At 49.6% G+C, this 10,481-nt stretch overlaps 6 protein-coding genes across 6 annotated transcripts; 5 read left to right on the plus strand and 1 right to left on the minus strand.

Annotated features, from left to right (window-relative positions):
• Nucleotides 1–60: 60 nt before the first annotated feature.
• Nucleotides 61–1,195, plus strand: VTP21DRAFT_910 (uncharacterized protein; the record flags this gene model as incomplete). The annotated part of the gene is made up of 2 exons (XM_069400020.1): nucleotides 61–86; nucleotides 199–1,195. The coding sequence occupies 2 exons, from the start codon at nucleotides 61–63 to the stop codon at nucleotides 1,193–1,195; spliced, it is 1,023 nt and encodes a 340-aa protein (XP_069251799.1).
• A 49-nt stretch (nucleotides 1,196–1,244) lies between these two features.
• On the plus strand, nucleotides 1,245–4,491 carry VTP21DRAFT_911 (uncharacterized protein; the record flags this gene model as incomplete). Its single annotated transcript, XM_069400031.1, has 16 exons — nucleotides 1,245–1,288; nucleotides 1,430–1,603; nucleotides 1,675–1,765; nucleotides 1,840–1,882; nucleotides 1,945–2,046; nucleotides 2,133–2,245; nucleotides 2,309–2,515; nucleotides 2,590–2,736; nucleotides 2,812–2,937; nucleotides 2,997–3,065; nucleotides 3,135–3,242; nucleotides 3,329–3,392; nucleotides 3,448–3,621; nucleotides 3,699–3,935; nucleotides 4,003–4,340; nucleotides 4,402–4,491. 16 exons carry the CDS (start codon nucleotides 1,245–1,247, stop codon nucleotides 4,489–4,491), a joined length of 2,127 nt encoding a protein of 708 aa, XP_069251800.1.
• A 222-nt stretch (nucleotides 4,492–4,713) lies between these two features.
• Nucleotides 4,714–4,968, plus strand: VTP21DRAFT_912 (uncharacterized protein; the record flags this gene model as incomplete). The annotated part of the gene is made up of 1 exon (XM_069400042.1): nucleotides 4,714–4,968. The coding sequence occupies one exon, from the start codon at nucleotides 4,714–4,716 to the stop codon at nucleotides 4,966–4,968; it is 255 nt and encodes an 84-aa protein (XP_069251801.1).
• Nucleotides 4,969–5,451: 483 nt separating this feature from the next.
• Nucleotides 5,452–7,220, plus strand: VTP21DRAFT_913 (uncharacterized protein; the record flags this gene model as incomplete). Its single annotated transcript, XM_069400053.1, has 7 exons — nucleotides 5,452–5,646; nucleotides 5,843–6,040; nucleotides 6,106–6,221; nucleotides 6,275–6,344; nucleotides 6,415–6,495; nucleotides 6,565–6,710; nucleotides 6,776–7,220. 7 exons carry the CDS (start codon nucleotides 5,452–5,454, stop codon nucleotides 7,218–7,220), a joined length of 1,251 nt encoding a protein of 416 aa, XP_069251802.1.
• Nucleotides 7,221–7,725: 505 nt separating this feature from the next.
• On the minus strand, nucleotides 7,726–8,894 carry VTP21DRAFT_914 (uncharacterized protein; the record flags this gene model as incomplete). Its single annotated transcript, XM_069400064.1, has 3 exons — nucleotides 7,726–8,565; nucleotides 8,644–8,786; nucleotides 8,861–8,894. 3 exons carry the CDS (start codon nucleotides 8,892–8,894, stop codon nucleotides 7,726–7,728), a joined length of 1,017 nt encoding a protein of 338 aa, XP_069251803.1.
• Nucleotides 8,895–9,060: 166 nt separating this feature from the next.
• On the plus strand, nucleotides 9,061–10,436 carry VTP21DRAFT_915 (uncharacterized protein; the record flags this gene model as incomplete). Its single annotated transcript, XM_069400075.1, has 6 exons — nucleotides 9,061–9,519; nucleotides 9,598–9,677; nucleotides 9,748–9,766; nucleotides 9,867–9,991; nucleotides 10,079–10,189; nucleotides 10,268–10,436. The coding sequence occupies 6 exons, from the start codon at nucleotides 9,061–9,063 to the stop codon at nucleotides 10,434–10,436; spliced, it is 963 nt and encodes a 320-aa protein (XP_069251804.1).
• Nucleotides 10,437–10,481: the final 45 nt, after the last annotated feature.

The following is a 10,481-nucleotide window of genomic DNA, read 5'->3' on the forward strand; positions in this document are numbered from 1 at the left end:
CTCTCAACCAAAAGCCATCTTTTTTTCTTCTTCTCTTGACGATTTTTCACGAATTCCATAATGGTTGTCAAAGTCGGTATCAACGGGTAAGTCCTCGCCCAGCCTCTTATCTTATCTCTGACGTGTCTTCTCTTGATGATGGGCCGCTCTGCCTCTCCCTCAAACGCCCCTAACGCCTCTCTGCTTTCGCGCCTGTAGTTTTGGTCGCATTGGCCGTCTCGTGCTTCGTTCTGCTTTGTTGAACAAGCAGGTCCAGGTTGTGGCTATTAATGATCCTTTCATCGACGTTGACTACATGGTCTACATGTTCAAGTATGACTCCGTTCACGGTCAATACCCCGGCACCCTCGAGTCCAAGAACGGCAAACTCTATGTTGACGGCGGCGAAATCGCCGTCTACGCCGAGCGTGATCCCGCCTCCATCCCGTGGAAGGAGACTGGCGTCGAATACGTTATTGAGTCGACTGGTGTCTTCACCACCACCGAGAAGGCCAAGGCCCATCTCAAGGGTGGCGCCAAGAAGGTCATCATCTCCGCTCCCTCGGCTGATGCCCCCATGTTCGTGTGCGGCGTGAATCTCGACAAGTACGACCCCAAGCTGGAGGTGATCTCGAACGCCTCTTGCACCACCAACTGTCTCGCCCCTCTCGCCAAGGTAATCGACGACAAATTCGGTCTTGCCGAGGGTCTCATGACCACCGTACATGCCACCACCGCCACCCAGAAGACCGTCGACGGTCCCTCCAACAAGGACTGGCGCGGTGGCCGTGCTGTTAACAACAACATCATCCCCTCCTCCACTGGTGCCGCCAAGGCCGTCGGCAAGGTGATTCCCCACCTCAATGGCAAGCTCACCGGTATGGCCTTCCGTGTCCCCACCCTCGATGTCTCGGTGGTCGATCTCACCTGCCGTCTCGAGAAGCCCACCACCTACGAGGAGATCTGCAAGGCCGTCAAGGCGGCCTCCGAGAGCGGCCCCCTCAAGGGTGTGCTCGGCTACACTGAAGACGAGGTCGTCTCCAGCGACTTCATTGGCGACCTGCGCTCCTCGATCTTCGATGCCAAGGCCGGTATCATGCTGAGCCCCACCTTCGTGAAGCTGATTGCTTTCTACGATAATGAGAAGTCTTACGCCATGCGTTGCGTTGAGTTGGTTGAATACATCGCTAAGAAGGATAAGGAGGCCGGCATCTAAACGCCCCCCCTCCCCTCCCCTTCTCTGCAAAACCTATGCAAAAAATGTCATGACTCTATATCTTTCTATGCCTCTTGTTTATGCCTTTCCCATGTAGAAAAAAACTCCCTTTAAATTAAAATAGTTTTTTCCCTCAACCACCTTCTTCTAATCTCACTCTCGTGATGAGTCGTGTTTGTTTCAGACGGCTGTCAGCCAACGAAATCCAAGTGACGGCTTTTACGCGTTCAATAGTCACACCGTTGGAAAACGCACTTGCGCTCCCCTTGAATCCGAATCCAATTCTAGAACAAGCGCTGCAAGGCCAATGGACTTTGCGTGCATAGTCTCTCAGTTCCGCGAGGCCCTTTATCGTCGCTCCCAGCGGAGATTCGAGGGAAACGGCGAGGAGCCCTTCCCAATCTCATGGTAATGGCATGACTTTTCCACCCAGCTCTATGCCCCGACTCTATTGACAAGTGGCTTCCCACCTGTGTCAGGACATGGGTGGCATCCAAATTGCTCGATCTCCTATTAGAGTATCCTTCGGGACTGACCAAATCGATAGTTTTATCTGAACTAGAGGTTCAGGTGAGTTGTCTAGCGGCCTCTATCAGTAGCCACATTCGTTATTGATTCTCTTTTCCTTTTTCCACCATTATCAGTGGGATGAGATCAGCGTGGAGTATCGCCGAGGGGTTGCTAAAAGTAGGTTTGCGCGCTCATCATTCCTGACATACTCTTATGTTGTGTTTGCCGCCTGACTATAGAATTCGAAGCTATCGACTCTCTGTTTGAGGGCAACGTGTCGTTAGAAGGGTCATTTGAGGTCTCAGTTAATAGCGTGACAGAAATCCCCAGTACCAGAACATATATCCTTTTCCCCTTCCCCTCTTTTTTATCCTATCCCGCCATGGGCGACCGATCCATCGATGATCCTTAACTTCTTTTTTTTTACGTCTCTTTATGCTATGCGACGAAGAGAGCAGACACACGGTCGGAATGTATGTCCACCAAAAATACTACGAGCTGCTGAGGGAAGAGTATCGACGGCTATTGTTTGAATGCCATGTTCGTTTGTTTTCCTTGCTTGCTTCCCCTTTGACCCCCTCATCTCCATATCTCCGTTACTAGCCACCGCGCACCATTCGACTCACCTCCACCCGGTTATTAACGGGAACCCGTATCGAGCCTCGACTTCTTCCGACCGAATACCTGATATTTATGCTGGCTAAAGAGCGGGATCAAGCTTTTATTGAGTGCGAGCTTTCGAAGGATCGCCTGGTCGACATCCGACAAGAGGATCTACAGCAAGGACGGGAATATCGGTTCTGGCTAAAAGTAAGGCCACTAGCATTCTGAAAAGCCTACTTGTGCTCCTCTAGAAATGCTGAAGAGTTTGTCTGGCGGAATAGATTACCCACATCGATAGCGTGCAGCCTGCTCTCTCCCAATCGCATTTGAGAATGGTCCGCATTTTCGTGGCGGATATGGCCGGGACGGATAATGCTTTCTTTGTGCTGTGGGACGACCAGATCAAGATGGTCAATCTATTCAAGAAGGTATCCCCTCTGGATAGGAGTAGAGACGAAAAGGCCTCCCCCCTTAATGCTTGTATTCTTTTCTCGATATGTCAGGGCGATTATCTCGGCCTATATAAGCCGTATATTGGACCCCAGTATCCTAGTTCTGGCGATGAATATGAAGACGCGACCATCCTCGAGTATGGGTCGGCCACCATTGTCTTCTGTCTTCCTTCGATGGTAACCCATTTCTTCTTTTATCGAGAGGATCCACAGAAGTATATCTAATGATGGTATAGGATTCCATGTTGACTCTTTCCAGTCAAAGTCAGCGGGACGGAACAGAACCCGTCCCACGCGATGATCAGGTTCGATGCATTCCACTTCTAGCCATGGGCAAGTTGCGGTTGAAAATAACCATTTTCTCCTCCCTAAAGGGCTACATGGATTGCAAACTCTATGCCGAACGCATTCTCATCAAAAACCTCAAACCAAAAATGTTGAACGTGACCCTGTTTGGGAGAATAATTGCTATGGCTGCAAATGTAATTATGTCACAGGATGGACGGCATAATGCTCCATGTTAGAGTGATGCTGAATGTATGCTCTTTATTTTTGTTTCGTTTTTCAGAACCCCATGGTCAGGGACGGGGCTTGCATGGATCGCTTTGCTATCAAACTTCAGGACGAAAGCGGTAAGATGACTTTCCTTGGACGATATTTCCAATTACTTGCTAAATCTCGAAGAAGGTAGTGGAGATGTGACGCTGTGGCAATCGGCCGGACATGAGATTTCCTCGTTTCGAGTGGGTCAGTACGTGTTGCTTGAAAACTTGACCACCTCCACCAGCCAACGCAGCGATGGGACCAAGCGCCTTTGGTATGTGAACGGCAGTCCGTTGAGTGGCACCAGGATACGGTGTGGTGAGGACCCAATCTTTAAGAAAAATTGGCCACTTGGGAGAGATTGAGCCCTCTCTTGTTTCTTTTCCTGCCTACAGTCAGCTCTCCAAAAGCAATCATAGCGTCCTCCTTTTTGCGGGAGGTGCTTCCACTGGCGGAAGCCGGTGAGCACGACTGGATCACGGCCCGTGTATTGGTAATAGGATGGCACATAGGGCCAAAGGAAACCCTCCCCCCCACGGACGGCATAGAGGAAGACGGCTTGACCCATGAAGCCAAGCTGAAAGGAGATCTGGAGGGAGTTCAGGTGGTGGAACGAGCAGTGCAAAACTGCCGTAAGTATCTTACCAGGGGTTTCCGAAGCAGAGTCTAAAGGCTGACGCTTCTCTTTCCACTGGGTAGATCTCCGGTGCAAGCATGCGCTCGAGCTCCGGACCCCCAATGAGCTTGAGCCGCCTTTCTTTTTTTGCTCCCACTGCCAGCTGAATATTAGGCCCGATTCCGCAGAGGAGATGGAGCCCCGGTTTAAGGTGTGGTGGTGTCTGGAGGATTCGAGCGAGCGTAGCTCTCGGCGTGTCTGGGCAAAGGCAGGAATAGGGGTAGCGGATGATATGGTGGGGCTTTCTGCGCAGAGCTTCCAACTGCTTCCCCTGCGGCAACGACTGGCGCGGCTCGATGCAGTGATTGGGAAGGAGTATTGGATTGGGCTGGTCGCTCTCTCGCTTGACTCGTCTGGCAGTGTAAGGCTTGCTTGCAATGAATGAGGCCTCCGAAAAACAATACTAACTGCTCGTACCATAGCACTTATTTCGCATAGACTCGTGCCTCCCGGTTGGAAAGCCTCGTGCTGAGAACATAGCGGACGAACTGGATTCCTTCATAGATGGGTGAAGTCGGGTGGCTGTGGTCCTTATTATTTTTTCTTTCCGTCTCCCTCCGCCTAATTCCATCTCCCACTCATCGTGCTGATATGCTCCTTGTCTCCATGTCTTGTATATATACAATAAACGCAATAGATGTAAGAAGGACGGCGTTCACTTCACCTTTACTACCCGACGAGGCAGTGCGAGCCATCGCGAGCCCTGTGACCTTCTCTAGGGTTGCTCTAAGGCGATGCGTGTGGTTGAGCCCGCGTGGGTTCAGTGTGGAGAGCAAGGGCCAACTTGGAAGGAGCATGCGTCGCTTCGTGTGCAGGCAAACCTTATAACCGGGCGCGGTGGCAAATATGATTTTCAGCGAAAGGATTTAAGGATTTATGGGATCCAGAATTTTCTACGGAGAATTCGGCTCGAAACAGGGACTAGGAAGGTGGCGGAAACAAAATTGTCGGCGCAGGCGCATGCGCTGCCGCAAATGGCCATTATGTGAAAACCACGAGAAAATCAACTCGCGCTCCATACTCTCCTCCTCACCACCTTAACCTCCTTGGATCGTGTGAAAAAATCCGCAAATCCTATTTTGCCTCCTTACTCCAATCTGACTGCGCCAGTCAAATCCTATCCTAGAGCTTATCACATTCAACTATCGCCTCCCTTTTTCATCACCTCTGATCATCTCAAAACCCATCCACAGTTACGGTGGAAATCGCCCTTGTTACTGCCCGCGCTGCTTCTTTTGCATTTTTGGCCCGTGTGTGAGGTTGCTTTAGCGTTCCATTTCCTCGTTATTAATTATTGCTCTTTGATTTGAGATAATCCCTTGAAATTGCAAGGTGTATTTTTTTTTTTGAGCAACGGTCCCCCTATTTTTCTTACTCCCTGGGTATCCTATTTCTTCTCCTAACCAGACTTGGCATTCTTTTTGTTTTCTTTCCAAATTGATTGTTTACTCTGCGCGCGCAACAACTGACCAATGTCTGCCGACATTGTCCTGCACCCTTCGTTGAATAGGATTCTGCAGCCGGCGCAGAAACAGGACCTGGATCGTCAGCTCTCTCTCATCTGCAGCTCTTTTTGCGACGCATGCCCTTCCGAGCGTCGTTTCGATGCGCTGCTGAGCCTTTATGAGGTGCTGATTTATCGGCAGAATGAAAAAGCCCTGCTGGAGGTAATACGAGAATCCTTTAGAGTTTAGAATTCCCCCCCCCCCCACCACTCCCTTTCTGGAGAGAATGGATCAAACCTTGTCTCCCGATCCTTCTGTCGCGGCTTTATTCTGGAATGGGGAGGACTCGATGCTTTGGTTTTGATCATTTCGACTAATTTATGGTGCTGTCCTCTTTACTTTTCTATGATCCCATCAGGATGCCGCGCGTATTGCTGCCTTGTATCTTTTGCACGATTTATATTCAGAGGTTCCGATATATCGGAACCCATTTTTGACCCTGTTCCTTGACCTTCTCGAGGGGGAGGGCCGCGTGGCCTCTTCGTCCGCTAGCACGGATGAAGCGGATGTAGAAAAGCGCGTCCTGCGTGTGATCTTGGGCGGTGAAGGGTCAAAAGTAAGTCTTTTCTGGCCGTTTTGTTTTGGATAATCCTATGGATATTGACGGGTGTTTCTTGCTAGTTGGCCGCGTTTTCTCCCACCCAGATACTAAGGAATCCGGAAATCCTGCCGACTCCCAAACAAGTGGATATTGAGAGACTCGAGCAAAGCGTAGCTAACGAAACCGAATTCTTGGGGTGGGTTGGCCTATTTGTGTTTTCCGTTGTCTCATTTATTTATGTTCTAACAGGCTCCCCGATAGCTCCGCCACTGGGCAAGCTGCTACCGATGGAATCGCCACGCAACCTGTGGTCGAAAATGTAAGTTGGTTGATCTCACAAAAACCCCGGGCATTGAATGGATGGGCTGACCTATTATTTGGATGGACAGAAGGCTTCCGCCGACGAGTCTTTGGATTTCCAACTGATGGAGAAGGCAATCCACAGCCCACTGTCAATACCGCAGAAGCAGGTGTGTGGCCATCGTGAGAGTGCATCTACATCGGCGGTTTCCTAACGCTTTGTCCCTTTTTGTTTCTAGTATCTTGAACAGCAATTTCAGCAAAACGACGGGTTTGTCTTCCGGACAGGCTTAAGTCCCGAATGGCTCCCAGATCTGGTGACGAATAATCCGGACATTGCCATTCAGGCACTCTTACAGCTCATTCGCTCACCTCAAGCTACAGAGTAACTCCCCCATTGGCTCATGGACATCCATCTTCTCTCTCTAACGGCCTGTTCTTCTTCCTCAGGTATCTTCAGGCCTTGCTCACGATCCCGCTCTCCCTACACTTGATGGAGGTTGTCAATTGTTTGACGCGTGCATGTGAGGTTCCACGCGAATTTCTGCATTTATACTTGAGCAACTGTATGCGCACTTGCGAGCGCACTGAGGACAGATATATGCAGAATCGCCAGGTTCGCCTGGTGTGCGTCTTCATCCAGTCGCTTCTGCAACACGGGATCATCGACGCATGCCGCAGCGAGGAAGATGGCTACTTCTTAATCGAGGTGCAGCACTTTTGTATACATTTTTCGCGGGTCCGGGAGGCGGCGGCCCTCTTCAGACTCCTGGTGGAGGTACAAAAGGCCGCCGCGGCAAATCTCGGCACCGGCGGCAATTCATCTGCGTCGGGTACAGGGGTATCTAGCGCAGGAACGCACTTTGGATCGTACGAGCCCCCCACGGCATTCTGAGGAGGGAATAAAAGAACAATGATAAATATCTAAATATATATATACATACATATATATAAATAATACTGCACCCATGAAAACACTAATTGCTGCGCGATTTTTTATTCTATTTTATTTTATCGTTGGGGTGCTTCTTTCTCCTAGTTTCAATAAGACACCCTCTATTGTTGTGCTCCTTCCCTTTTTTCCTAGCTATCAGTGAAAAGGAACAAGCTGAATTTTTTAGAGTATATAGTTAACCCCCTTCCTTTTTCACCTGTTTTTTTTTCTTTTCACAGATAATATATTGTTTTTTTTTCTTTTGTTTTATTGTTTTTTTAGCCGAATAAATATATATAATATATTAATGAAGAGAGATTGCTTTAGTAAATTAAAAATAATAAAGCTTGATTAGGAGAAGAACGAAATGTACAAAGGAAATTGAAATAGAGAAAGTGAGGAGTGCGCGGGGAGAGGAGGGATGGGGGGGTCGAGCGACTCGATTGCAAGACGAGCGCTGAGATCCCTAAGGCTTCGGGCCCTTTTTCTTCAACTTCTGAAGTATCTGCTTGCTTCTTTCACGCGACTCCTCGATGGCTTTGGTCAGCTTGGCACTCTGGGCGTCGGGTTGTTTCGCGCCCGACTTCTCACCCTTCTTTCCTTGTGGTGCTTTCTCTTTCCCTTCCTTCTCTTTCCCTCCCTTCTTCTCCTCGCCTTTGGCCTTTCCTCCCTTCTTGGCTTTCTTTTCCTTCTTCTCTTGCGACTTTGCGTGCTTCTTGAACTCTTCCTTGCTGACCTTTTTGCTCGGCCCCTCCTCAGCCTCCAAACTAGCCATCTCATCCAGAGCTTTCTCCAATGCCTCCAGCTTAGCCATGTCCAGCTCTTCTTGCTTTCCACCCTTTCGCTTCGACACCTTGGCACCAGTGGTGATAGGCTTCAGCGCCTTCTCGATGGCTGTGATGATGGAGGAGGCCTCATCGCCATCTCCCTTATTGGCCCCCTTCGCCTTCTTTGCCTTCTTCGCCTTCTTATTCTTCTGCTCACTCTTTTCGGCCTTGGCATCCTCCGCCGTCAACGCACTAGTCATATCCACCTCATCCTCCGAGCTCTCACTATTTTCTTTCTTTTCATCCTCTTCTTCACCGTTCGCCTCCGTCGATTTTGCAGAAGTGTCCCGTTTTTTTGGTGAGGCCTCTGTCGTGTCTGTAGCCTGGCGCTTTCTCTTCCCACTTTTCGCCTCCACCTGGGCCCAGGTGGCATCGGGACCCTGTTCCAGTAGCTTCTTGACTCGGTCTTGGTCCTCCTCCCGGAGCTGAGGGTAGCCACGCACGAGATGAATCGGAAGCTTGGTCAACAACTCTGGCACCTACCCGTGCGTGAAAAAAAAAAAATAAAATGAGAAAGGCAAAATGCCTGCAACCTAGGCGGCTACCCGGGGACTAACCTGGAAACACTTGAAATGATACCATGTATGCTTGCCATGTTTCTTTTTCTGCTTTGGACTGGTGAGTTCGATTTTGCCACATCGCAGGGATTTATTGGGGATTTGCTTTCCGCAGGTGCCGCATTTTGAGTCTTGCGACTCGGCTAGATAGGAAAAGGGTTCCATGAGTTCGCAGGCGCCGAGATGACAGTGAACCAAGTTTAAAAACAACCCATACCATATTCCACGCAATATCTTGTCACTTTCTCCATGCTATTGTCTTGTTGATAGACCGAAATGGAGAATATAATACAAGAGGGAATACACGAAAAGGTTAGGATAAACACTCGTGACTCTCTTCATTGCTGCGCCGTTTCATAAGGTGGCGATTTGCATCCGCCAGATTCTAGTGTCGACAAGTTCCGCCTGCAATTAGAGATGCCACGCTCGCATTCGCGATCCCGATCTCCAGATCGCCATCAGGAGGAGGAACGCGTTTCCAGAGAGAGGGAACGGAGGCGATCTGTCTCCCGTGAACGCTCGGCCTCTCGTGGTCATCGGGCGCGATCACGATCACGATCTCGAGATAAAACACGGGACCATTACAGCAGTAGAAGCGGCAGAAGGCATAGGCACCGGTCACGGTCCCCATCTCCACATTCAAGGCATCACAAGCATCGCCGTTCGCCGTCCCGCTCACGCTCTAGCTCTCTATCTTCAGACGATTCTCGAGAACATCGCCGCCGCCGTCGTCGGCGACGTTCTCGTTCGAGATCCTCCTCTTCGGATGCGTCATCCGGAGACGATAGCGATGATCGCCGGCATAAGCGGAAAAATAGAAAGGAGGAAAAGAAGAAGAAAAAGAAGAAAGAAAAGAAAAAGTCCAAAGATAAGAAGGTATGACTTGAAATTTACCATTGTGCTCCTGAAATCCGGCTCACTCGGGATCCCATCCCCCAATATCCCCTTCTGAAGGATAAAAGAGAGAAAGATAAATCCAAGTATACCGCGGTCACCGACCAGTGGGGGAAGTTTGGAATTCTCACGGAAACAGAGTTCGTATTCCTTAACTTCAGAGACTTCCATTGCCTCCTTACACTCACTCCTCCCCTTTTTTATTCCTAGTATCTACTCGAAAGAAAGCGTACGTATTCATTTTATGTCTGCTCACAACCCCCCACCCCCCATCCACACACTTGTCTCTTAGAATTCGACCCATTAACCTCGCAAACTCTCCCCTATAGGAATTCAATGCATGGCTGGTCGAGGTCAAGAATGTCATGCCCGACCAGATACTCCCTCGCGCGATGAAGCAGTACTTCAAGGAGTTCATGGAAGATTACAACACCGCCACCCTGCCCCATGAAAAGTGAGATGCTACACTTTAGTCAATCCATCTTTCACTACCTGCTAAAATGAGTTTTCAATTTGAATTTTTTTATTTGAATACGTCAAGGTATTACAATCTTGAAAGGTGGGAGTCAAGGCAACGCGCCATTCGTATGGGAGAGGTGGTGAAGGACGACGAGAGCAGGGTGAATTTATTCAAGGATCAAGAGCAGATTCGGTAAATCCCTCTTTCCTCCACTTTCACAGACTGATCCATCTGACCCACACATCACATCACTCTTTCATCCCCCAATAGACTCCAGGCTCGGTCGCGACAGCACGTGCAGCCCTCAGGCTCCCTGCTCACCGCTGACCAAATCAAAGAGCTCCATCGCGTGGAGAGCGAGCGCGTGCAGGCCAAAAAACTGCGGCAAATGGGATATCAGCCCAACGAGAACATGGGGGTCCGCTACGAGTACGAATGAGTGTAATGGTTGTTGCTTTTTTTATATATTGCAAACTAGGATCAG

This window comes from Calcarisporiella thermophila (genome assembly GCF_041956535.1).
Source record: "Calcarisporiella thermophila strain CBS 279.70 unplaced genomic scaffold VTP21scaffold_10, whole genome shotgun sequence".
Taxonomy (NCBI): domain Eukaryota; kingdom Fungi; phylum Calcarisporiellomycota; class Calcarisporiellomycetes; order Calcarisporiellales; family Calcarisporiellaceae; genus Calcarisporiella; species Calcarisporiella thermophila.